Genomic DNA, 22,634 nt, shown 5'->3' with positions numbered 1-22,634 from the left:
TTTTCCACTTGTGCCAGCTTTTTTGAAACATGTTGTAGGCATCAAATTCCAAATGAGCTAATATTTGCAAAAAATAACAAAGTTTCTCAGTGTGAACATGAAATATCTTGCCTTTGCAGTCCATTCAATTGAATATATGTTGAAAAGGATTTGTTGTATTCTCTTTTTATTGACCATTTACACCAGTGTTTTTCAACCACTGTGCACACTAGTGCCGTGAGATACAGTCTGGTGTGCCGTGGGTGATTATCTTTTTTTTTTTTTTTTTTTTTTTTTTTTTTATGTCCTGCCCAGCTTCTCGGGCAAATCATATAGCAGATGTAGATGCCCATATCGGCTGTTCAGATTTACTTTACAAAAGAGAAGTGTAGGATACTTCTCTTGTTGCCTTACTTGTATTTTGACTTTATTAAATGTATTTATATTATCATTTGGTGCAGCCGGGCCGGAGCAGGAGGGGATAGAAAGAGAGAAAAAGGAAGACAGAGGGGGGAATTGTGGGGACAAGAGGGGGATTAGACAGAGAGACAAAAACAACAACAGCAAACACAACAACAACAACAACAGAGCAACATCAGCAAATACGACATGTACAAATATGATGGTAAAAGTAATAGCAAATAAGCAGTTAGCGAAAATTTAAAAAAAAAGAAAAATACAGAAATGACAATGAGCATTATTACACTAAAAATGGAGCAATATGAATACCAATAGAAATAGTGCTATTGATAATAAACAATACCAGTACTTTACCTTTATTATCAACAATACAATTGTTCAAATGCAACAATACATATACGTAATGATAACTTGAGATACGAAAGAATGCAGAAAAATGGAGGGGAAGAAAGAGAAGCAACCTTAACCTTGTAGATTGTTATAGTAACAATAGGTTAAGCTTTGTCAGTGTGCCATGTGTTATACCCAGTTTATCCTAGGGCAACAACGTTAATATATGTTTGATGAAACGTGATTATGTGCATGAGTGTATGTGTGCATATGTACTTGTATATGTACAGTATGTGTATGTGTGCTTGTACAGTGAATGTATATGTACAGTATGTGTATATGTGTGTACAGCGAATGTATATGTACAGTATGTGTATACAGTATGTGTGTTTGAACAGTGAATGTATATGTACAGTATGTGTAAATGTGTGTTTGTACAGTGAATGTATATGTACAGTATATGTATGTGTGTGTTTGTACAGTGAATGTATGTGTAGTATGTGTATGTGTGTGTTTGTACAGTGAATGTATATGTACAGTATGTGTATATGTATGTTTTTACAGTGAATGTATATGTACAGTATGTGTATACAGTATGTTTGTATAATGAATGTGCGTGTGGATGTACGAACTTTGAGTGTGTAAATATGTACTGTATTTATTTGTATATGTATGTGGGAGCGTAGGTACCTATGTATGTGTGTATGTATGTGTGTGAGTATATGTGAATTTGCATGTACAATACATTTGACTCCCAGTGTGTGCGGGAGCCAGAGTACGTGGGTGATTATCTAAATTTACCTATTTGGGTTAAAAATATTTTTTGCAAACTAGTAATTATAGTCTGCAAATGATGTGTTGTTGTTGAGTGTCGGTGCTGTCTAGAGCTCGGCAGAGTAACCGTGTAATACTCTTCCATATCAGTAGGTGGCAGCCGGTAGCTAATTGCTTTGTAGATGTCGGAAACAGCGGGAGGCAGCGTGCAGGTAAAAAGATGTTTAAGGCTTAAACCAAAAATAAACAAAAGGTGAGTGCCCCTAAAAAAAGGCATTGAACGAAACTGAAACTGAACTGGCTACAAAGTAAACAAAAACAGAATGCTGGACGACAGCAAAGACTTACTGCGGAGCAAAGACGGCGTCCACAATGTACATCCGAACATGACATGACAATCAACAATGTCCCGACAAAGACGGATAAAAACAACTGAAATATTCTTGATTGCTAAAACAAAGTAGATGCGGGAAATATCGCTCAAAGGAAGACATTAAACTGCTATGGGAAAATACCAAAAAAAGAGGAAAAGCCACCAAAATAGGAGCGCAAGACAAGAACTAAAACCCTACACACAGGAAAACAGCAACAAAATCTAAATAAGGCCCGTCCAAAATCCGGCCCGCGGGAAGTCCCAAGTAAAAAAAAAATTTTTAAAAATTTATTTTTATTTTTTAATTGTTTTTGTTTTTTTATCTGTCCTTTCTAATCCATTTTCTACCGCTTGTTACTCTTGGTGTCTCCTGGCCACTCAGGCAAATCATATTGTCTAAAAATGCATTTTGCCTTCAATAACATGATATCATCGCGTTCGGTATACCGGTATTAGTATAGTACCGCGATACTAATAAATCAGTATCGGTACTATACCGCCTCTGAAATGTACCGATCCGCCCCCACACATGAGGACTTTGAATATGACCAATGTATCGGATTGATACCCAAATTTGTGGTATCATCCAAAACTAATGTCAAGTATCAAACAACATAAGAATAAGTGATTATTACATTTTAACAGAAGTGTAGATAGAACATGTTGAAACGAAAAATAAGCAGATATTAACAGTAAATGAACAAGTAGATTAATAATTAATTTTCGACCACTTGTCCTTAACAATGTTGACAAAATAATAGAATGGAAAATATGTTGCTGCATATGTCAGCAGACTAATTAGGAGCCTTTGCTTGCTTACTTACTAATAAAAGACAAGTTGTCTAGTATGTTCACTATTTTATTTAAGGACAAACTTGCAATAAGAAACATATTTAATGTACCGTAAGATTTTTTTGTTCAAATAAAGCCAATAATGCAATTTTTTTGTGGTACCCTTTATTTAGAAAAGTACCGAAAAGTATCAAAATCATTTTGGTACCGGTACCAAAATATTGGTATCTGGACAACACTAATATATATATATATATATATATATATATATATATATATATATATATATATATATATATATATTGCAGCCCCCGAGTCAAAAAGTTCGGGGACCTCTAGTGTAAATTGTAAAATGAATGAGTGAGGGGAAAAATGAGTGAACTGTGGTTTACACTCCAATACGATAGATGGCGGTAATGCGCCTATAACGTGGAGTGACTCCGTAATTAAGCAAGAAAAGGACGAAGACGAAGGCATGAAGTGACGTCATGTCGGCGCATGCGTGGACGGACAGTTACGAGCAGCAGGAGAAGATGGAGGACACATACCCAACAGCGCGGCAAGGCACGGAGAACCTGGACGAGCCGCCAAACAGTCGCTTGTTCCTGGTCACCAGTCGCTCCATCAGCGAGGATGAAGTGCGGGAGAATTTCTGCGTGTTCGGGGACATCCAGGGCATTTGGCTGGTGAAGGACAAGCAGACAAAGGAGTCCAAAGGGGTTTGCTACGTCAAGTTCGCCAAATCGTCTCAGGCCTGCTTGGCCATGGAAGAAATGCACGGAAAGGTTCTGTCGGATGGAACCAAACCCATCAAGGTGAACAACATTAACTCATTGCACTCAATATTATATCATTTTAATTGACTACATCACATGCGTCACGGGCCAGCTAGTGCTAGTTAGCCGTTAGCTATTGTTAGCACTAAGACTGCACGATTTTAGAAAAAAAGAAGTTGCGATTTTTTAAAATCCAAAATAGCGATTTGTTTTGTAATTTTTAAATTGTGTCCATATAAATACGTACATGTGTGAAAATAAAGAGAAAACAACCCTTGTCTTTTGCGGTTTGATTAAAACCTCAATGTCGATTCGATGTTGCAGCTCTACTTAGCATGCTTGCTCCTCATACACGTGACCATTTGAGTTTGGTTCATTTTTAAATACTCAACAACTCATTCAGAAGTACTAGTTTGATCGCTAACATGCCAGCTGAAGGTGCATCAATGTTGCACACAATTAGTTGGTGAATGTACATCGATGTTGCACAAAATTAGTTGGTGAATGTACATAAATGTTGCACAAAATTAGTTGGTGAAGGTACATCAATGTTGCATAAAAGTAGTAGCTGAAGGTACATCAATGTTGCACAAAATTAGTTGTTGAAGGTACATCAATGTTGCATAAAAGTAGTAGCTGAAGGTACATCAATGTTGCACAAAATTAGTTGGTGAAAGTACATCAATGTTGCATAAAATTAGTTGGTGAAAGTACATCAATGTTGCACAAAATTAGTTGGTGAATGTACATCAATGTTGCATAAAAGTAGTAACTGAAGGTACATCAATGTTGCACAAAATTAGTTGGTGAAAGTACATCAATGTTGCATAAAATTAGTTGGTGAAAGTACATCAATGTTGCACAAAATTAGTTGGTGAAAGTACATCAATGTTGCATAAAAGTAGTAACTGAAGGTACACCAATGTTGCACAAAAGTAGTAGCTGAAGGTACATCAATGTTGCACAAAAGTAGTAGCTAAAGGTACATCAATGTTGCACAAAATTAGTTGGTGAATGTACATCAATGTTGCACAAAATTTGTTGTTGAAAGTACATCAATGTTGCATAAAAGTAGTAGCTGAAGGTACATCAATGTTGCACAAAAGTAGTAGCTAAAGGTACATAAATGGTGCACAAAATTAGTTGGTGAATGTACATCAATGTTGCACAAAATTAGTTGGTGAAGGTACATCAATGTTGCACAAAAATAGTAGCTAAAGGTACATCAATGTTGCACAAAATTAGTTGGTGAATGTACATTAATGTTGCACGAAATTAGTTGGTGAATGTACATTAATGTTGCACGAAATTAGTTGGTGAAAGTACATCAATGTTGCATAAAAGTAGTAAGTGAAGGTACATCAATGTTGCACAAAATTAGTTGTTGAAGGTACATCAATGTTGCACAAAACTAGCAGCTGAAATTACATAGGTTTTGCACAAAAGTAGTTGTTGAAGGTACATCAATGTTGGACAAAAGTAGTAGTTGAAGGTACATCAAATCAATGTTGCACAAAAGTAGTAGCTGAAGGTACATCGATGTTGCACAAAAGTAGTAGTTGAAGGTACATCAAATCAATGTTGCACAAAAGTAGTAGCTGAAGGTACATCAGTGTTGCACAAAAGGAGTAGCTGAAGGTACATCAATGTTGCACAGAAGTAGTAGTTGAAGGTACATCAATGTTGCACAAAACTAGCAGCTGAAATTACATAGGTTTTGCACAAAAGTAGTTTTTGAAGGTACATCAATGTTGCACAAAACTAGCAGCTGAAATTACATAGGTTTTGCACAAAAGTAGTTGTTGAAGGTACATCAATGTTGGACGAAAGTAGTAGTTGAAGGTACATCAATGTTGCACAGAAGTAGTAGTTGAAGGTACATCAATGTTGCACAGAAGTAGTAGCTGAAGGTACATCAATGTTGCACAGAAGTAGTAGTTGAAGGTACATCAATGTTGCACAAAACTAGCAGCTGAAATTACATAGGTTTTGCACAAAAGTAGTTGTTGAAGGTACATCAATGTTGGACGAAAGTAGTAGTTGAAGGTACATCAAATCAATGTTGCACAAAAGTAGTAGCTGAAGGTACATCGATGTTGCACAAAAGTAGTAGTTGAAGGTACATCAAATCAATGTTGCACAAAAGTAGTAGCTGAAGGTACATCAATGTTGCACAAAAGGAGTAGCTGAAGGTACATCAATGTTGCACAGAAGTAGTAGCTGAAGGTACATCAATGTTGCACAGAAGTAGTAGCTGAAGGTACATCAATGTTGCACAGAAGTAGTAGTTGAAGGTACATCAATGTTGCACAGAAGTAGTAGTTGAAGGTACATCAATGTTGCACAAAAGGAGTAGCTGAAGGTACATCGGTGTTGCACAGAAGTAGTAGTTGAAGGTACATCGGTGTTACACAGAAGTAGTAGTTGGAAGTACATCAATGTTGCACAAAAGGAGTAGCTCAAGGTACATCAATGTTGCACAAAAGGAGTAGTTGAAGGTACATCAATGTTGCACAAAAGGAGTAGTTGAAGGTACATCAATGTTGCACAAAAGGAGTAGTTGAAGGTACATCAATGTTGCACAAAAGGAGTAGCTGAAGGTACATCGGTGTTGCACAAAAGGAGTAGTTGAAGGTACATCGGTGTTGCACAAAAGGAGTAGCTGAAGGTACATCAATGTTGCACAAAAGGAGTAGTTGAAGGTACATCAATGTTGCACAAAAGTAGTAGTTGAAGGTACATCAATGTTGCACAAAAGGAGTAGCTGAAGGTACATCGGTGTTGCACAAAAGGAGTAGTTGAAGGTACATCAATGTTGCACAAAAGTAGTAGTTGAAGGTACATCAATGTTGCACAAAAGTAGTAGTTGAAGGTACATCAATGTTGCACAAAAGTAGTAGTTGAAGGTACATCAATGTTGCACAAAAGGAGTAGCTGAAGGTACATCGGTGTTGCACAGAAGTAGTAGTTGAAGGTACATCGGTGTTACACAGAAGTAGTAGTTGGAAGTACATCAATGTTGCACAAAAGGAGTAGCTGAAGGTACATCAATGTTGCACAAAAGGAGTAGTTGAAGGTACATCTGTGTTGCACAGAAGTAGTAGTTGAAGGTACATCGGTGTTACACAGAAGTAGTAGTTGAAGGTACATCGGTGTTGCACAGAAGTAGTAGTTGAAGGTACATCGGTGTTACACAGAAGTAGTAGTTGGAAGTACATCAATGTTGCACAAAAGGAGTAGCTGAAGGTACATCAATGTTGCACAAAAGGAGTAGTTGAAGGTACATCGGTGTTGCACAGAAGTAGTAGTTGGAAGTACATCAATGTTGCACAAAAGGAGTAGCTCAAGGTACATCAATGTTGTACAAAAGGAGTAGTTGAAGGTACATGGGTGTTGCACAAAAGGAGTAGCTGAAGGTACATCAATGTTGCACAAAAGGAGTAGCTGAAGGTACATCAATGTTGCACAAAAGGAGTAGCTGAAGGTACATCGGTGTTGCACAAAAGGAGTAGCTGAAGGTACATCAATGTTGCACAAAAGGAGTAGTTGAAGGTACATCGGTGTTGCACAAAAGGAGTAGTTGAAGGTACATCGGTGTTGCACAAAAGGAGTAGTTGAAGGTACATCGGTGTTGCACAAAAGGAGTAGTTGAAGGTACATCAATGTTGCACAAAAGGAGTAGCTGAAGGTACATCAATGTTGCACAAAAGGAGTAGTTGAAGGTACATCAATGTTGCACAAAAGGAGTAGCTGAAGGTACATCAATGTTGCACAAAAGGAGTAGTTGAAGGTACATCAATGTTGCACAAAAGGAGTAGTTGAAGGTACATCGGTGTTGCACAAAAGGAGTAGTTGAAGGTACATCGGTGTTGCACAAAAGGAGTAGTTGAAGGTACATCAATGTTGCACAAAAGGAGTAGTTGAAGGTACATCGGTGTTGCACAAAAGGAGTAGTTGAAGGTACATCGGTGTTGCACAAAAGGAGTAGTTGAAGGTACATCAATGTTGCACAAAAGGAGTAGTTGAAGGTACATCAATGTTGCACAAAAGGAGTAGTTGAAGGTACATCGGTGTTGCACAAAAGGAGTAGTTGAAGGTACATCAATGTTGCACAAAAGGAGTAGTTGAAGGTACATCAATGTTGCACAAAAGCGTGACCTCTGCTCACCTGCATGCTTGTTCCAGGTGTTTATCGCACAGTCGCGCTCGTCCACGAGCCACAGAGACGTGGAGGATGAGGAGCTGACCAGGATCTTTGTCGTGATCCCCAAGACGTTCTCGGAGGAAGACCTGAAGAATACATTCAAGGTATGGAAATGTCGCAACACAACCCGTCTGAGGGTTTTCTGTGCTGCTCCCAAACGAGCGTGTGGACTGCACTTGTGATTGCCAGGAGTACGGCAACATCGAGTATTGCGTCATCATCAAGAACAGGGCGACGGGGGAGAGTAAAGGTTTGGGCTACGTGAGATACCACAAACCCTCCCAAGCTGCCATGGCCATCGAGAACGGTGACAAAGGTAAGGTGGGGAGAAAGGTGTGGATGGAGGTGTGTTCCTGTCTTCACTGTGATGCTGGCAGCTTACAGAGCCATCTTGGCCGAGCCTCGCACCAAGCCCCCAGCCCCAGACGAGTACACGGGCGGGCCCACGTCCAGGAGCGACTACACGGGCGGCGGCGGTGCCGCGGCCGACTCCATGAACCAGTACCCCTTCTCCATGGGTGCGTGCTCTCGATGAGTCTCGTTGACCCTTCATCTCCTCCAATGGCCTCTCTCCTTCCACGTCCAGGCTCGGCAGAACCCACCAACTACCCTGGAATGGACTACCGCGCCGGCGGCTTCACCTGCTGCCTGATGGTGTCCACACGAGCTGCGCTGACCCAGGAGCAGATCTTCAACCTCTTCGATATCATCCCGGGGATGGAATACTGTGAGCTGCAGCGTGACGCTTATGGGATGGGCAAAGGTCAGTGGTGCTTTACAGCAGGGGTCCCCTACCTTTTTTACACCAGGGACCGGTTTAATTATTTTCACACACCGGCTTTTCACGTGTGGCAGATAAACATATTACATATTGTTATGAAGGTGTCTGTTACTACATTATACTGTATATACTTGCAGTGTGTATATTGTACATATTACATATTGTTGTGAAGGTGTCTGTTACTACATTATATATATATACTTACAATGTGTATATTGTACATATTACATATTGTTGTGAAGGTGTCTGTTACTACATTATATATATACTTGCAGTGTGTACATTGTACATATTACATGTTGTTATGAAGGTGTCTGTTACTACATTATATATATACTTACAATGTGTATATTGTACATGTTGTTGTGAAGATGTCTGTTACTACATTATATATATATATATATATATATACTTACAATGTGTATATTGTACATATTACATATTGTTATGAAGGTGTCTGTTACTACATTATATATATACTTACAATGTGTATATTGTACATATTACCTATTGTTATGAAGGTGTCTGTTACTACATTAAATATATACTTGCAGTGTGTATATTGTACATATTACATATTGTTATGAAGGTGTCTGTTACTACATTATATATATACTTACAATGTGTATATTGTACATATTACATATTGTTATGAAGGTGTCTGTTACTACATTATATATATACTTACAATGTGTATATTGTACATATTACATATTGTTGTGAAGGTGTCTGTTACTACATTATATATATACTTGCAGTGTGTATATTGTACATATTACATATTGTTATGAAGGTGTCTGTTACTACATTATACATATACTTACAATGTGTATATTGTACATATTACATATTGTTATGAATGTGTCTGTTACTACATGATATATATACTTGCAGTGTGTATATTGTACATATTACATATTGTTGTGAAGGTGTCTGTTACTACATTATATATATACTTACAATGTGTATATTGTACATATTACATATTGTTATGAAGGTGTCTGTTACTACATTATATATATACTTACAATGTGTATATTGTACATATTACATATTGTTGTGAAGGTGTCTGTTACTACATTATATATATACTTGCAGTGTGTATATTGTACATATTACATATTGTTATGAAGGTGTCTGTTACTACATTATACATATACTTACAATGTGTATATTGTACATATTACATATTGTTATGAAGGTGTCTGTTACTACATTATACATATACTTACAATGTGTATATTGTACATGTTGTTGTGAAGATGTCTGTTACTACATTATATATATATATATACTTACAATGTGTATATAAAACCCATTGCTAACTAACTATAACGACTATTTGACAAAAGACGATTTGACTGACTATTTGATTAATGACTACTTCCTGCTTTTCATGGCTTGTTGTGTTGGCCAACCTACAGGTCACGCTGTGATTCGCTACACAAACCTGGGATCAGCTGTTTATGCCAAAGAAAAACTGAATGGCTTTGAGTATCCTCCCAACAACAGACTGCTGGTCAGCTTTATGGATGATGGAGAAGATCGCAACAGGTGCACACACACACACACACACACACACACACGTACACATTTACATACATATACACACACTAGGGATGTAACGGTATCAAATGTCACAGTACGATATTATCACGGTATTAAGGCCACAGTACGATATAATTGTGATATGTCTAAAAAAAGATTTTAAAATGTTATAGTGTGTAAAATGAAGTGTGAGGAATGTTTAGGATAAACACACACACTGTAATGGAACACAAACATAATGCTCAAAGGTTCTAATATTTAATACTTAATTAATTTAAAGTGCAAATAATCGTGCATGGACATCCACTGTTTCAAGCAAATATAAAATAAAACACTTACAGTTGATGTCTTTAAGGTATCAGTAGAGTGTAAAAACAAGGTGACTTCATTGTGTCCATTAAACAAAAATAATTGATTTTAAAATCCACAAAGTATGTGAAAATACCGTCTAAACGTCACAAAATGCCACAAATTCAGTCGGCCATTTTCAATATTCCATTCCGAACACCATGGGTAATTTCTACGTCAGTGTAGTCACACTTCTGCACTCTTACCATATTATTAGGTCAGTCATACTGGAAATATGCAAAAACATTGTAAATATGTGCTGTTTATCATTCACAATCCTTATGTAAGACAAGAACACGTGTTTTGATGCATTCTAAATGCTAAATAGATATCTAACAATTGAGTCAAAAGATGGAGGGACATGTCATTATACTCTCTAAAAACATCCAGAAAGTACCAACAATATTCCATTTACACGTCGTGACCTGAAAATTAACTAACTATGAGTGATATTGTTATTATAAGTACTCTGAGCCGGCTTCTGCTTGGTCTTAAACTTTGTTATTCACATGTGAATAATGCTGTATAATAGACTGTATTTATATTATTCACATGTGAATAATGCTGTATAATAGACTGTATTTATATTATTCACATGTGAATAATGCTGTATAATAGACTGTATTTATATTATTCACATGTGAATAATGCTGTATAATAGACTGTATTTATATTATTCAAGTGTGAATAATGCTGTATAATAGACTGTATTTATATTATTCACATGTGAATAATGCTGTATAATAGCCTGATATTATAATAGTCACATGTGAATAATGCTGTATAATAGACTGTATTTATATTATTCACATGTGAATAATGCTGTATAATAGACTGTATTTATATTATTCACATGTGAATAATGCTGTATAATAGACTGTATTTATATTATTCACATGTGAATAATGCTGTATAATAGACTGTATTTATATTATTCACATGTGAATAATGCTGTATAATAGACTGTATTTATATTATTCAAGTGTGAATAATGCTGTATAATAGACTGTATTTATATTATTCACATGTGAATAATGCTGTATAATAGCCTGATATTATAATAGTCACATGTGAATAATGCTGTATAATAGACTGTATTTATATTATTCAAGTGTGAATAATGCTGTATAATAGACTGTATTTATATTATTCACATGTGAATAATGCTGTATAATAGACTGTATTTATATTATTCACATGTAAAAAATACCCAAGTGTTTATTGTCTATTGTGAGCGAACAGTGGTGCTGAATATCCCCCAGGGATCAATAAAGTACTTTCTATTCTATTCTAAACTTGCTAAAAGTACATTCTAGATTATATTTCATGCATCTCTCACCTGCTAGTAGATTATATATTATATCATTATTGTGGTTAGTTTGTATGTTTAGCACCTAGCAATGCTGCTAATGCTATATTGTCACAATAAAGCGACATCCGTTTAGCACTCGGCTTCTAAACTCATTGCTCATCCTCTTTGTGTTCGGGTTCAAAAATAAAATGTTCTGCATCATAATTTGTCCCAAAGTAACTGCTGTTGGCTCTCACAAAGTCTGCTTGATTAGCATTGTTGTTGACGGGGAAGGGATCTGTGGTTCCTCCTCTACGTCACGGATCGCATGACGGGCTTCCTACTCCGTAAATCTCCGTGAGATTGATACTTATTTGATGATATCTATTTACTTGCAAACTTTATCAGTCTTTAGGTGTCATAAATCGGATAATAGCTTCAATATACAGGCAACTTGTTTTTACACTCTACTGCTACTTTAAAGTGACAATGTAAACATCCAGTGTGAAACAATAATGTTCGCTTTGGTATCTTTCAACTTTTACTTTCTGAGAAGCGGTGTCCTCCACAGTGGACATGTGTTTTATCAGTCTGGAATATGCTGTTTGTCAGAAAATTCCACTAACAAATGAACTCCTAATAATGTAAACACCTCACAAACTGACTTCTGGCTGTGCTGTCTTCAAATCAATTTTACTGGGTGGCGGTTTATGAGGTGGCGACTTGTCCAGGGTGTACCCTACAGTGTTGGCGCTAGGAATGATCAAAATGGGGTCCCAGGGATCCCATTAAGTCATAAAAATGGGGTCCCACAGTAAATTTTTGGGGTCCCATTTTTTTGTAAGCGTTTTGAAAACAAATGATAATTGTATGCATTATCCTGTTGTATCACACATTCTATATTGTGTTTTGGAAAAATGTTGTCATAAATGTTTATTAATTAATTATTTATTTTTAAATACAAAAGAAAACACATTTTTATGCATATGTAAATGTATTCAGTTATAAACATTCCTTCATTGATCTAAACATACTTTTTTCTTTATTTTCATTTAAAGGCCTACTGAAATGATTTTTTTTATTTAAACGGGAATAGCAGATCCATTCTATGTGTCATACTTGATCATTTCGCGATATTGCCATATTTTTGCTGAAAGGATTTAGTAGAGAAAATTGACGATAAAGTTCGCAACTTTTGCTTGCTGATAAAAAAAGCCTTGCCTATACCGGAAGTAGCGTGACGTCACAGGAGCTAGTATTCCTCACAATTCCCCGTTGTTTACAATGGAGCGAGAGAGATTCGGACCGAGAAAGTGATGATTACCCCATTAATTTGAGCGAGGATGAAAGATTCGTGGATGAGGAACGTTACAGTGAAGGACTTGAGAGGCAGTGATGGGCGTATCTTTTTTCGCTCTGACCGTAACTTAGGTACAAGCTGGCTCATTGGATTCCACACTCTCTCCTTTTTCTATTGTGGATCACGGATTTGTATTTTAAACCACCTGGGATACTATATCCTCTTGAAAATGAGAGTCGAGAACGCGAAATGGACATTCAGTACCTTTTATCTCCACGACAATACATCGGCGAAACGCTTTAGCTACGAGCTAACGTGATAGCATCGTGCTTTAACTGCATATAGAAACAAAGAAATAAACCCCTGACTGGAAGGATAGATAGAAAATCAACAATACTATTAAACCGTGGACATGTAAATACACGGTTAATGCTTTCCAGGCTGGCGAAGGTTAACAATGCTGTGCTAACGACGCCATTGAAGCTAACTTAGCAACTTAGCAACGGGACCTCACAGAGCTATGCTAAAAACATTAGCTCTCCACCTACGCCAGCCAGCCCTCATCTACCCATCAACACCCGTGCTCACCTGCGTTCCAGCGATCGGCAGAAGGACGAAGGACTTCACCCGATGCGTTTGGCGGCCCGGAGACGTAGGAAGTCAAGGTGAGGTCGGCGGCTAGCGCGGCTAGCGCTCCAACAAAGTCCTCCTGGTTGTGTTGCTGTAGTCCGCTGCTAATACACCGATCCCACCTACAACTGTCTTCTTTGCGGCCTTCATTGTTCATTAAACAAATTGCAAAAGATGTCCAGAATACTGTGGAATTATGAAATGAAAACAGAGCTTTTTGTATAGGATTCTACGGGGTACCATAACTTCCGTTACTCTGACTTCGTCACGCGCATACGTCATCATACCGCGACGTTTCAGCCGGATATTTCCCGGGAAGTTTTAAATGTCACTTTATAAGTTAACCCGGCCGTATTAGCATGTGTTGCAATGTTAAGATTTCATCATTGATATATAAACTATCAGACTGCGTGGTCGCTAGTAGTGGCTTTCAGTAGGCCTTTAACAAGTTGTAGGTGTATTTATTTTAGTATAAAAGTGTAAAAAGTTGTTTGCTTCGGTCATGAAATGATGATAATGGTGTGCCAGGGCATACATGCATATGACAAATGGAATTGCTTATTCTCACCTGTCATCAGTCGTTTCAAAACAGCCACATCTACACTTACATGGCAAATATTGCCAACAAACTTAGAATTTGGCAAGTTAGTTTCAATGTCATTTAACCTCTTAAGGCCCAAGCTGTTTGTTTACATGCTTTTTTTAAATTTCTCTTTGCTATTTGGGCTTATTGGACCCTAATTAGAATAAAAACTAAGAATCATCTTTTGATATGATGTACTCCGTTCATAAGTACACAAACGTATACTTCATGTTTAGTGACATGCTAATTCTTATTTTTACACTTTTTTTTTTCCAAATTCCATTGTATGTTACACTCTTCTGACACCGCCAGATGGCAGTATATGTGTCCACATAAGTGGCCATAAGACCCCAATTCAGTAGTGTACACAATTTTGGAAATAAGAGCTAAAAGGTGCTGTCCACACATGTGGCCACTAAGCCTTTACAGATTTTAATACAGTGGCACTCAATATCTCTCTGGATTCATGATGGCCATAAACTGCCGGTATGCTGGCACCATGTGACTTTTGCAGCTCAATCAGGCTTGGGAACTTGGACAAGGGGAGGTTCTCTTTGGCCAAGTAACTCCCAGTCCGCAGCCGGCTAATAACACTGTCTTTACTTGCCTCCTCTGCTCTTTTCAGAGCTCCAAAAAAGCTGCTCGAGCCCAGCCGATTCGGACAACTTCTGAACTGATTGTTGTGAGAGTAGCGTGGGGGGTGTGTGTGCTCCTTTAAGAATGGCAGTATGTGGTGTAAGTGAGTGGGCGAGAGAGAGGAGAGGGAGCGGTAGCATAGTGGATGTCCGGTTGGCTTTGTGGAAAACTTAAATAAAGAGTTGTAACAAATCGACGGCCTCGTCATTCCGACCAAAGAGCAGAACTCTTGTTGCCCCCGACATTACATCGGCCCTGGAGGGAACGTTTCCCCCGCGCTCCTCGACCACGGCCTGGGAGCCAACACGCAGGATGTAACATGATGTTTCTTGGTGCCTGGTGAGGCTGGATCTTCGATAATCAGTGCACCCGGTCGTAAAGGTGTTCTTTTTTGTTTAGCTTTTTCTTTACGTGGCGTGCAAAACCTATTTCCATCTTCATAAGTCAGCCATTTGCTGAAATGAAGCTTTGCTCCTTGGGTTTATTGCTCGCCATGACCAAAACAATAGCGCCTAATTTAAAAGGAAAGTGATATTTTATCTGAGTCTGTAAATTAGTTTGCTTGCTGATGATTTTTGTTAGGTTTTGTATTGTGTAGTTATATTTATATGGTAGTTAATATTCTGTGACTGTAAATTGTTTGCTTGTTGATGCGTTTATTTGTTTCTGTATTGTGTAATTATAAATCGAGATGTCTGATAATATCGGACTGCCGATATTATCGGCCGATAAATGCTTTAAAATGTAATATCGGAAATGATCGGTATCGGTTTCAAAAAATAAAATGTATGCCTTTTTAAAACGCCGCTGTGTACACGGACATAGGGAGAAGTACAGAGCGCCAATAAACCTTAAAAGGCACTGCCTTTGTGTGCTGGCCCAGTCACATAATATCTACGGCTTTTCACACACACAAGAGAATGCAAGGCATACTTGGTCAACAGCCATACAGGTCACACTGAGGGTGACCGTATAAACAACTAACACTGTTACAAATATGCGCCACACTGTGAACCCACACCAAACAAGAATGACAAACACATTTCGGGAGAACATCCGCACCGTAACACATTTTTTTTAGATATGTGCATACTAGCTATAACTATTTGGCTGTTCTAGTTTTTATTTGTATTTATTTCCTCATTATCTTTTTTTATTTATTTTATTTTTTTGTTAATACACTGTAGCACTTTGAGATTGTTTAATCAATATAAAGTGCTTTATACAAATAAAATCTATTATTATTATTATTATAAACACAACAAAACAAATACCCAGAACCCCTTGCAGCACTAACTCTTCCGTGACGCTACAATATATACACCCCCCCCCCCCCCCCCCCCCCGGCCCACCTCAACCTCCTCATGCTCTCTCAGGGAGAGCATGTCCCAAATTCCAAGCTGCTGTTTTGAGGCATGTTAAAAAAAAAAAAAATGCACTTTGTGACTTCAATAATAAATATGGCAGTGCCATGTTGGCACTTTTTTTCCATAACTTAATTTTATTTATTTTGGAAAACCTTGTTACATTGTTTAATGCATCCAGCGGGGCATCACAACAAAATTAGGCATAATAATGTGTTGATTCCATGACTGTATATATCGGTATAGGTTGATATCGGTATCGGCAATTAAGAGTTGGACAATATCGGAATATCGGATATCGGCAAAAAAGCCATTATCGGACATCTGTAGTTATAATTATATGCTTTTACTTTACTTTGTAATTGTATTGAGTAGGGCTGCAACAACTAATCGATGAAATCGATTATAAAAAATAGTTGGCGATTAATTTAGTCATTGATTCGTTGGATCTATGCTATGCGCATGCGCAGAGGCAATTTAATTTTTTTACTTTTTTTAAATTGTATTTTTATTTTTTTAAATAAACCTTTATTTATAAACTGCAACATGTACAAACAGCTGAGAAACAATAATCAAAATAAGTATGGTGCCAGTATGTGACCCGTGCTGGCAAAATGAGTCGGAATCCGCACAGGCTCATTTTGAGCTACAGGCAAATAAGTGGAAAAAATGTATCTTGGTTGAAATTGAGATTTTCACAAAAATGAGTCCATAAAGCCACAATCTAGCGATCCCAATCATCAAAATAGCAAGAAAACATCTTAAATCACCTTTATTTGAAGCTCTTTTTGTAAAAGAGCTGTTGTCGAGCCTTTGATTAAAAAAAACAGGTCTAGATCCGACAAGTTTGTCAAATTATCGGCCCATTTCCAAATGACCTTTTGTGTCAAAAATTCTGGAGAAATGTGTTTTAGCGCAACTGCAGCCTTTTTTAGATGAAAATAGCACTTTAGATCCATTTCAGTCTGGATACAAAGCTTTGCACAGTACTGAATCTGCACTTTTAAAGGTTTTTAATGACTTGCTTTTAATGTCTGATTCTGGTAGCTCTGCCATTTTAGTGCTTTTAGATCTTACAGCTGCCTTTGATACAGTCCACCACACAATTCTTTTAGAGCGCCTGAGAGACTGTGTGGGTGTCAGGGGGACTGCATTAGAGTGGTTCAGATCCTACCTGTCAGAGAGGTCCTAGTCCGTCAGGCTGGGGGATGCCACCTCTTCTTCTGCTCCACTTTACTGTGGTGTCCCCCAGGGATCCATTCTAGGCCCCATCCTGTTTTCCTTGTACATTCTCCTTGTACATTGATAAAAAAATGCAGTATTTGTGATCGATTTAAAACTTTCGGCGAATCAAAATTGAAGAAATTGTACAGGAAGGTTCATTACTTCGAAGTCGACCAATAAAAGCGCAATTTGGGTGACGGAAATTTCCCCCGGCAAATATAAACAAAACAAAACCGGCGGAAAGCGATAATCGTTTAAAAAAACCCGAGAGTTTTGACTCAGAGAAGGCAGGGTCGGTAAAAAAAAAAAAATCTGTGTCCCGGGGAAGCGCGGACTTCCGGAAATGCGCGTCCTTTTTTATTTCAATGCGTAAAAAGACACAAAAAGTGCGTTAACGCCAACACCGAGTGCAGCTGGACAGGCTCCGCCCCCTCCTTCCCAACAACATGGGGAGATGGAGGTGGAGGAAGTATCAAGTAGCTTTCAGTTGACTCATATTTTACTGCGACGTGACCGGCTGGATCTGCGTCGCCTTGGAAACGCTGGAGACGAAAGTGGCACGCTTTGCTTCGCGGAACGCAGAACTTTCTCGCCTTCGCCAAATAAGTTATGTTGGTCTTGCTTGTCAGCAACTTAACTCAAATAGTTATGGACACATTTTTATGTCCTAAAAAAACAATTCCCCTTGTCTGCTACGAACACACTTGACTTCCGGCTAACCACTTTGCTGCGCAGAGGATTCTGGGTAATGTAGTTTATTTTCAGATGTTAAAGTGCCAGAAAAAAAAACTACACACCAAATGTTTTTGATTGATCCGACAGGCGTCACGCCATTATTGTGACGACTTTGAAACCACAATATTTACAATACTGTTACAGCCCTAACACACACACACACACACACACACACACGCACGCACGCACACACACATGCACGCATGCACGTGCACATGAAAGAGAAAAATCTGCAGTAGAAAGTGATTCAAATGAAGTACTTGTCTCAGGCCGTGCACTCTGATAGCATGTATAATATTGTGTGTGTGTGTGTGTGTGTGTGTGTGTGTGTGTGTGTGTGTGTGTGTGTGTGTGTGTGTGTGTGTGTGTGTGTGTGTGTGTGTGTGTGTGTGTGTGTGTGTGTGTGTGTGTGTGTGTGTGTGTGTGTGTGTGTGTGTGTGTGTGTGTGTGTGTGTGTGTGTGTGTGTGTGTGTGTGTGTGTGCGTACAGCCCAGTGAGCCGGATGGCCATGCAGTTTGTGTCCAGTCAGGTGATGTCATCAATGTGGAACAGACCCACCGGCAACCAAGCCATGAAACCTTCTGTGAGTTCTTCCTGTCACACGGGCCTGTCGCCATGGTTACGTCAGGAGGTGCCAACGCGGGTGTCTCACCTGCTGTACCAATGACGTTTCCTCCAGGGCTTCTCGGCAGCGTCTCGGATCCAGACGGATGTCCAGCTGCCGCCCCCCAAGAAGCTGGCACCGCCCGACAGCAGGTCCAAGGAACGCCTCTTCGTGGTCTTCACCCCCACCCCCTTGCCACTCGACGTGCTGGAGGATGTTTTCAGGTACTTTCCATTTACCTGCTTTGTCACACACTAATGTTGGTCAACGTTATAAATCCACCAACTTTTCTTGTTGCAATAAATGAACACATGAAAACATTAATTATTAAGAAATATATATATATATATATATATATATATATATATATATATATATATATATATATATATATATATATATATAATAATAATAATTTATACTCTTTTGTGAACTTGAATCCCATCTGTCACCTCACACTGTCATCACATACTTATCTGCTCACTCTGCATTATTCTACAGTATTTTATAGTATTCTGCAATATTATACAATGTTCTACAGTATTCTGCAATATTATACAATATTTTGCAATATTCTACAGTATTGTACAATAATATACACTATTCTGCAGTATTTCACAATATTCTGCAATATTATACAATATTCTGCAAAATTATACAATATTCTGCAATATTCTACAATAATATACAATATTCTACCATATTCTACAATAATCTACAGTATTATACAATGTTCTACAGTATTCTGCAATATACTGCAGTATTATACAATAAACAGTATTCTGCAATATTCTACAGTATTCTACAATATTATACAATGTTCTACAGTATTCTGCAATATTATACAATAAACAATATTGTACAGTATTTTGCAATATTCTGCAATGTTCTACAGTATTCTACAATAATATACAATATTCTACCGTATTTCACAATATTCTGCAAAATTATACACTATTAAACAGTATTCTGCAATATTCTACAATAATCTACAGTATTGTACAGTATTCTGCAATATTCTACAATAATCTACAGTATTGTACAGTATTCTGCAATATTATACAATAAACAATATTCTACAGTATTTTACAGTATTCTGCAATATTATACAATAAACAATATTCTACAGTATTTTACAGTATTCTGCAATATTATACAATAAACAATATTCTACAGTATTTTACAGTATTCTGCAATATGCTACAGTATTCTACATTATACAATGTTCTACAGTATTCTGCAATACAATAAGCAATATTATACAATATTCTACAGTATTCTGCAATGTTCTACAGTATTCTACAAAAATATACAATATTCTACAGTATTTCACAATATTCTGCAATGTTGTACGTACAATAATCTGCAATATTCTACAATATTATACAATGTTCTACAGTACTTAACAGTGTTCCGTTATATACTGCAATATTAGACAATAAACAATATTATACAATATTCTACAGTATTTTACAGTATTCTGAAATATTCTACAGTATTCTACAGTACTTTTACAGTATTCTGCAATATTCTACAGTATTTCACAATATTCTGCATTGTTAAAACAATATTCTGCAGTATTACACAATAATCTACAATATTATACAATGTTCTACAGTATTTTACAGTATTCTGCAATATTATATGGTATTCTACAATAATATACAATATTCAACAGTATTTTACAGTATTCTGGAATATACATATATATAAAATTCTACAGTATTCTACAATATAGTACAGTACTGTGCTATATTCTACACAGTATTGTATAAAGTTGTAGAGTACTGTACAATATTCTATGATATTGTATAATATTCAATGTTGTAGAATATTGTTCAATATTATACAATATAGTACAGTATTGTACAATGTACTACACAATATTGTTGAATATTGCCCTGCTGTGCTGAGACTGTTATCTACACCCTCCGGTGTTATTCCTTCTCGTTTCATGCCGTCCCTGAAATAAATACAAATATTTAGTTTGTGTTTGAAGGGTGACAGGAAATTAATACAAATATTTAGTTTGTGTTTGAAAAGTGACAGGAAATTAATACAAATATTTAGTTTGTGTTTGAAAAGTGACAGGAAATAAATATTAATATTTAGTTTGTGTTTAAAGGGTGACAGGAAATAAATACAAATATTTAGTTTGTGTTTGAAAAGTGACAGGAAATGAATACAAATATTTAGTTTGTGTTTGAAAAGTGACAGGAAATAAATATAAATATTTAGTTTGTGTTTAAAGGGTGACAGGAAATAAATACAAATATTTAGTTTGTGTTTGAAAAGTGACAGGAAATAAATACAAATATTTAGTTTGTGTTTGAAAAGTGACAGGAAATTAATACAGATATTTAGTTTGTGTTTGAAAAGTGACAGGAAATAAATACAAATATTTAGTTTGTGTTTGAAAAGTGACAGGAAATAAATACAAATATTTAGTTTGTGTTTGAAAAGTGACAGGAAATTAATACAAATATTTAGTTTGTGTTTGAAAAGTGACAGGAAATTAATACAAATATTTAGTTTGTGTTTGAAGGGTGACAGGAAATAAATACAAATATTTAGTTTGTGTTTGAAAAGTGACAGGAAATTAATACAAATATTTAGTTTGTGTTTGAAAAGTGACAGGAAATAAATACAAATATTTAGTTTGTGTTTGAAAAGTGACAGGAAATAAATACAAATATTTAGTTTGTGTTTGAAAGGTGACAGGAAACAGGAAGTGACTTGAGAAAAGTGCTTAGTCCTGAGCTGAACTTGACCATCTCGTCTCTTCTCAGCCGCTTCGGTGCTCTGATTGAAGTGCACTTGATCCCAGGCAGGAAGGTTGGATACATGAAGTACGCCGAGAAGCAGGTGAGCTTGGACATCCTCCTCCTCTTCTTCTTCTACACTTTACACGCACACACACTTCTTCTTCTTCTACACTTTACACGCACACACACTTCTTCTTCTTCTACACTTTACACGCACACACACTTCTTCTTCTTCTACACTTTACACACACACACACTTCTTCTTCTACACTTTACACACACACACACTTCTTCTTCTTCTACACTTTACACACACACACACTTCTTCTTCTTCTACACTTTACACACACACACACTTCTTCTTCTACACTTTACACACACACACACTTCTTCTTCTTCTACACTTTACACACACACACACTTCTTCTTCTACACTTTACACACTCTGCTCCCCTTCCAAGTGTGCGTACGACGCCATGACGGCGCTGCACGGTCAGTTCATCAACGGCGTGAAGATGAAGGTGATGCTGGCCGATCCTCCCCGAGAGGAATCACACAAAAGGCTTCGCACCTACTAGGATGTGAGCAGAGGACAGGTAAGTGCGTGTGTGTGTGTGTGCGTGCTGTTGTCACCCAGTGATGGTGGGGTTCCAGTAATGGTGGGGTTCCAGTAATGGTGGGGTTCCAGTAATGGTGGGGTTCCAGTAATGGTGGGGTTCCAGTAATGGTGGGGTTCCAGTAATGGTGGGGTTCCAGTGCTCACCTGACATCTGACTAATAAAGACATCAACCTTGCTGAAGGAACGTCTAGAAGTTCCTTGTAGAACTTTCATGAGGGACTTCTAAAACTTATTCAAGGAACTTCTATAAGGAACTTCTAAAACTTCTAAAAGTTCCTTGTTAAAATTGTAGCAGTTCTTCAAGGAACTTTTAGAAGTTGTACAAGGAACTTCCATGAGGAACTTCTACAACTTATTCAAGGAACTTCTAGAAGTTCCTTGTTAAAATTGTACAAGTTCTACAAGGAACTGTAGAAGTTCCTTGCAGAACTTCTAAAAGTTCCTTGTTGAAGGAACGTCTAGAAGTTCCGTGTAGATCTTCCGTGAGGGACTTCTACAACTTACTCAAGGAACTTCTAGAAGGAACTGTAGAAGTTCCTTGCAGAACTTCTAAAAGT

General features: G+C 37.3%; 1 protein-coding gene across 2 annotated transcripts in view; it reads left to right on the top strand.

Annotated features, from left to right (window-relative positions):
- Nucleotides 1–3,141: 3,141 nt before the first annotated feature.
- The window catches only part of rbm45 (RNA binding motif protein 45), a 23,616-nt gene continuing 4,123 nt past the window's right edge, over nt 3,142–22,634 (top strand). For both annotated transcript variants that reach the window (XM_062057968.1, XM_062057967.1), the window contains exons 1-10: nt 3,142–3,483; nt 7,630–7,752; nt 7,838–7,964; nt 8,026–8,166; nt 8,235–8,411; nt 9,854–9,983; nt 18,578–18,671; nt 18,768–18,916; nt 21,482–21,557; nt 21,919–22,053. In XM_062057968.1, coding sequence (XP_061913952.1) covers nt 3,157–3,483; nt 7,630–7,752; nt 7,838–7,964; nt 8,026–8,166; nt 8,235–8,411; nt 9,854–9,983; nt 18,578–18,671; nt 18,768–18,916; nt 21,482–21,557; nt 21,919–22,035 — 1,461 coding nt within the window. In that variant the 5' untranslated portion in view covers nt 3,142–3,156 and the 3' untranslated portion in view covers nt 22,036–22,053. The remainder of the gene's footprint in view (nt 3,484–7,629; nt 7,753–7,837; nt 7,965–8,025; nt 8,167–8,234; nt 8,412–9,853; nt 9,984–18,577; nt 18,672–18,767; nt 18,917–21,481; nt 21,558–21,918; nt 22,054–22,634) is intronic.

The sequence above is a fragment of the Entelurus aequoreus genome, linkage group LG09, assembly GCF_033978785.1.
Source record: "Entelurus aequoreus isolate RoL-2023_Sb linkage group LG09, RoL_Eaeq_v1.1, whole genome shotgun sequence".
Classification (NCBI taxonomy): domain Eukaryota; kingdom Metazoa; phylum Chordata; class Actinopteri; order Syngnathiformes; family Syngnathidae; genus Entelurus; species Entelurus aequoreus.
Note: the sequence above shows the minus strand (reverse complement) of the source record. Positions and strands in the feature narration are given on the sequence as shown.